This window comes from Rhagoletis pomonella, unplaced genomic scaffold, assembly GCF_013731165.1.
Source record: "Rhagoletis pomonella isolate Grant_MI unplaced genomic scaffold, Rhpom_1.0 Rhpom_scaffold_00014, whole genome shotgun sequence".
Classification (NCBI taxonomy): domain Eukaryota; kingdom Metazoa; phylum Arthropoda; class Insecta; order Diptera; family Tephritidae; genus Rhagoletis; species Rhagoletis pomonella.
In genome coordinates this window covers 13420500-13426069 of record NW_023458568.1, presented here as the reverse complement: position 1 = coordinate 13426069, position 5570 = coordinate 13420500, and the positions used below count along the sequence as shown (strand labels likewise).

General features: G+C 32.6%; 1 protein-coding gene across 1 annotated transcript in view; it reads right to left on the bottom strand.

Moving 5' to 3' along the window:
* LOC118749249 (structure-specific endonuclease subunit SLX4-like) overlaps positions 1-5570 on the bottom strand; it is a 53518-nt gene that overhangs the window by 11680 nt on the left and 36268 nt on the right. The window contains exon 4 of the mRNA XM_036484047.1: positions 2857-2945. Within this exon, the coding sequence (XP_036339940.1) occupies positions 2857-2945 (89 nt within the window). The remainder of the gene's footprint in view (positions 1-2856; positions 2946-5570) is intronic.

The window sequence follows — 5570 nt, the reverse complement described above, 5'->3', positions numbered from 1 at the left end:
ATATTGAATGTATCCTCCTGACTTTCATCTTCACAATCTAGCATCATGGCACAATCGTTGTTTAAACACCGTTTTTTTCAAAGAATTCTTCGTTCTCATTCTTTTGGTTGTTTCGGAATTTGTCACGTCATCAGCGTTTTTCGATTGTAGTTTCGTAACTCATTTTAAATGCTTTCTTCTGTGACTGGTTAGATATACGTCTGTGCACTTGCACAATATTCCGGGGACCGAAAATAACAGTTATTTTTTCCGAGTTAAATTTGGCCTAATATTTTTTATTCCAAAATAAACGTCCTATCCGGATAATAAAGAAACCGCTTATCCAAATTAAACAAATTTGGTATCATATGAAAGAGGACTGAAATAGCTTTTAAACAGAAATAACGAATGAATGTTACCACCTCTATTTATATTTTTTTATAACTTAATACCAAAGAAATTCATGTAAATACATACCTGACCCAATGATTGTTCTATGGTAATTAATTCACATTTTTTATTGAAATATTTTTCAGTGTATGGCTTTCCTCTTTTAGGCATTTCAGTTTTACAGCTATTTCAGTCCTCTTTCATATGATACCGGTTTTTTATTATCCGGAAAGTACTTTTATTTCGGAATAAAAAATATTTGGCCAAGTTTAACTCGTAAAAAAAATAACTTTAATTTTCGGTCCCTTCAATATTCGCATTCGCAAAAGATCCGCATTAATTTTTGCGAATGCAAATGCGGAAGCGGAAGCTCCGCGGTTGCGAATGCGAATGCGAATGCGAATATTCGCAACAACCCTGGTATGTATGTATGTATTTTTGTGATCGTTTATTTATATGTATATATGTACATACTTATATATGTACTTATACAATATTTATATATGTATTTATAAAGAAAGGATTTTTAGAGCACTTTCTTTATTTAAGAGCATAACCAGAGGCTGAAGGATAACTTCTAAATACAATTATAAATATGTATGTAAACATAAAATATTTACTGATTGCTCAGGGGATTCGCAAAAATGGTAACAATGAAACAATAATATTAAGAGTTCCACAAAATTAGTATACATAATCATAAACCCAGCAACGTACATACCTATCTAACATAAAATTCATACATACATATTTTTAAGTGATGTACTCATCCGTTTGACATGCTTAAACTAATGTTGACTCTATTCCTTTAAAACGTCGGGCTTCGATCGGAAAAACAAAAGATAAGTGCACCATTTTTTTAAGGTATGACTACATATGTGTTGAGTAGTGTCCTTTAGATCAGGAATCGCAAATGTATCTATGAAAATTTACCCACATTTCTGCGGTTTTGATTTAAAACTTAGGTCTTCGATAGCGAAAACTTGCGAAAACAATAACTGATAGTACATTTTTTCATGTTCACAATTTTTTAAGTGTGTGGCATGGTATTTAGTGGTGTCCTTGAGATCAGCAATTTCAAATGTATCTATGAAAATTGAACCAAATTTTTGCGGTTTTGCTTTAAAACTTAGAAATTCGCGAAGACAACAGCTGGTAGTAAATTTATTTATGTTCACAATTTTTTAAGTGTGTGGCATAGTATTGAAAGGTGTCCTTGAGATCAGCAATTTCAAATGTATCTATGAAAATTTACCCATAACCGATAACTGAACAGTTACCCAAAAACATATTTCGTAAATATTTCCAAGATGAATCTTTGGACATTTTTTAAATGTTATTTTCGAGTCCAGCGCCCCAAAATAAGTTTAAAAAAGAAACATCTTTTTATTTTGTATTTTGTTCCTCTTTAAGTTTATTAATGTGCGCATGTATGTACATGCGCACTCTTAAATCATACTTATTTCCCTCAGCTCTTTGCACATCACGCCAAGGAGAGTTGAAGTTTGCGCGCGTCAGACATGTTGTTAAGTATGAGTATGATAGATACCTCTTGTTTAAGGGTGGATATGACGTTCGGGGGCATTTCAGTAAATATGAATGCATATAAGTAGAACAAATTATGGATGGTGAGTGGGATATATTCAGTTTGATCATACTCGCTGCGCTTCTCTGAATCGTATTCATATGGAGGGCAACTTGTGCCAATAAATCAATGTCAGTGTGCATATGCGTACATCAGATTGGTGGCGTTTCGCTGATTTAGACGTACTTATATGCAAAAAATGCTGAGTAGCGGGGAACCTCAAAATAGGCACTCTTTGCTGATCACTGATTGCAATATTGTATCAGCTTTCTACCTACCTTTTGTTTATTTCCCACTAACAATGAGTATGCTTTAGAAATATTTATGGAAATAGAGCACATGATTTCCGTCGTTTTAGAGTTGTAGGAGGTAGTGTACGACGAAAAGAACGTATTTATGAAACATCTGGGGTTCAGGGAAATTCCAACTAAATGCAGTTGAAGAGAAAAAAATATACTACCTGCTACAACTCTAAAACGACCGAAATCATGTGCCCTATTCCCATAAATATTTCTAAAGCAAATTAATTATTAGTGGAAAATAAACAAAAGGTAGAAAGATGCTGCAATAAACATATGTATGCTAAAAAGGCTCACACGTAAATTTTTTTTCATCTTAGCAAGGTCGTAGTAAACCAACGCTTAGTTATTACTTGATTATTGCTGTAAAATTTTTGCTAATTCTGTGCTACTATTGGGTAAATAACTATGCACTTAAATAAGTACATGCATATACACACACACACATTCATATCAATACAGACATACGTACATATGTATAGTTGCTTAACACTCCAACCGCAAAATTCGATGCAATTGTCTCGAATCAACTGCCTGCCGAATGGTTGCCTTTCGAGTGTAAAACACAACGGGTAGTAAATGCAATGTTTTCTCTCTACTTACTTCAGCGAAGTGAGTGACATTCACTCTCTTTGTTAACTTGTTGTTCGGTTCGGACACTGTGTTACTGTTGTGTTGATCATGTCTCTGAGCTGTAAGAGAATGTCTTGAAACACAATATGAATCAACCCATGCAGACGTTTAATACATATCTATGCACATACCACTTGCACTACATAGATTCTACTATTTAATTTGATCGCTTGAAATTGGAAACCGACAATTAACAAATGTAAAAAGTGTGGAGGTAGACAGCGTCTACTCTACATTAGAAAATGTATTCAATCTACCGATATATTCACAAATGGACTACATACTAAGTCGTATGCGACAGGCGAGGCCATCACATCCTTATATTATTTATTATTTAGAGTACCTGTTTTCGTTATTTTATAGCCTTATAACAATTATATTCAACAATTTTTATTGAGATTGAAGCCGTTTTTTAATGAAAATCTTATTGTGGAAAAGCAACAATAATTAAAAAAAAATGGTAGAAGTGAAAGCTATTTCGGAAATCACCACATTTCCTCATCAGACTTCTTTCAGTAGGATTCGAACCGACGATCCCACTGACTCAGCCAGTTGCCTACACACTGTGCTAAGTTCGCCTTGTGAATTCTTGTTGCTTTTTTCCACTTTTCATTTGTTAAGCCAACTACAATCAAGCGCAGCTATTCCGCTGCAATTCACACTTGATCATGTGGTTGTTGGTTTTGTTGGTTTTCGTTAATATTTCTATTATTAGAATGTTTAACTTTTAGGCGTGCTCGTCCTTAAGTTATTTATTTTTGTTATTTTATGGCCAATAACAATTATACCCAAAATTTTTTATAGAACTTGAGGCCGTTTTTTAATGAAAATCTTATTGTGGAAAAGCAACAATAATTTGAAAAAATGGTAGAAGTGATAGCTATTTCGGAAATTACCACACTTCCTCATCAGACTTCTTTCGCCTTAAGAATACATATGAATGAATAAATATTTTTCTCAAAAGTTATACTACATCATAACGCATTCAAAACTAAAAGGATCTCTTCTAAACACCCATCCTTGTTTCAAAAAAAAAAATTAATTAAGTAGATATAGCTATGTGCCTTTAAAACTAACCCATTTTCTTTTTAACCGACTTCCAAAAAAGGAGGAGGTTATCAGTTCGTCGGAAATTTTTTTTTTTTTATGTATGTTACCGCATAACTTTGGACCACGTCAACCGATTTCGAATTTCCCGAAATTTTGCATGGGAAAGGTAGTGTCTCAGAAGTGGTCCCATACTAATCTGGTTTAGATCCGATCATTGGATCATGAAATATATATAGATATATATATATTTTTTTAAGTCGGTTTTTTTTTGCTAAAAATTACTCGTCAACTATCAACTGACAAATTCTGCCAAAACATTTCAGCATTTTTATTTATTTTCGAAAATTGAAAAATTGTATACGGCAATCATAGTTGACACTTAAAATAAAATAAAACTGGAGATTAATAGTAAATTAACTAAAAATAAACTCAATATGTAAACCTTGTGCATAATAACTTTGCCTTTTTTTCCTTGTATACAAGCAATATTTATAAAACTTATAATAAATAATTCAAAAAGCCCTATTTGCTTTTGGTTATTCACAAACATACATATCTGTGTTCGTATGGAAAAGTAGCTTAAGTGGAAGGGCTGGCTTTAGTATAATGCGGCATTCCCTTTATTCTTTAAACGACAAGGAATTTTTCGATGAGACTTAACAAGAATATTGACTTGCTAGTATCGGAACTATTTCTTGCACGTTTATTTGCCAAAAGTTGTTCAACGGCTCAGCGCCGGTGAGTAATTCGCAATCATATACTGCGAATGCCGATTTATACTAAAGCCAACCTTTCGACATAAGCTACTTTTCCATAAGAACACAGATATGTTTGTGATCAGCTGATTTTCTTACTTGCAAGTTTTCGCAGCTAGAAATTTTTCCAGAAGAAATTTGCAGAACTCGATGTAATTTTGGGCTCTCAATTTCCCCTATTTTGCAAGGGTAGGAGAACGCAGAAACTGTGGTAGTTTTTTACAATTTTAGATAATTTTGAATACGAGAACCTTGTTATTTCTATAAAAGTAAATATTTTCGAAACTTTTATATAGATATTTTTTTAATTAAAAAACATTTAACTGTGTGTATGGTTTTTTAAATGTTGGTACTTTTTCGGTTTATTTAGAACATTATTTTTGGTCATTTGGTACAAAATTAAAATACTCATTTATCATCCCTGAGCAAAATATCAAAATAATTTTGATTTTAGCGCAATAACTGTGCAATTTAGTACAAATGACCCCATACACCACACAAACGACCGCGCAAGCCCGATATTGCGCAATGTTTTTGTGTGGTTTAGGGGCCCTATAACAGCGGCTTGTGCAAAGAAATGCCTGGTTGTACCAAACCAAACTTATAAATGTCTATATATAAATTTTGAGACTTTAATACTATGTCTCCATTATGAGATTTAATGCAGATTTAGCCCTCTGACGAGATTTAACGTTAAACCTTTTGAGATTTACCATAATATTAAATCTAGAAATGCAGTAGATTTAAGTTAAATCTTCAATAATATTGATCAATAAATACAATTTGTTGGGTGTGGAAACATTTTCGTATTTTTAGGAGTTGTTATATATTGTTTAGTTTTAAAGCCAATTATTATTAACATAACTTTGGTTGTAATAG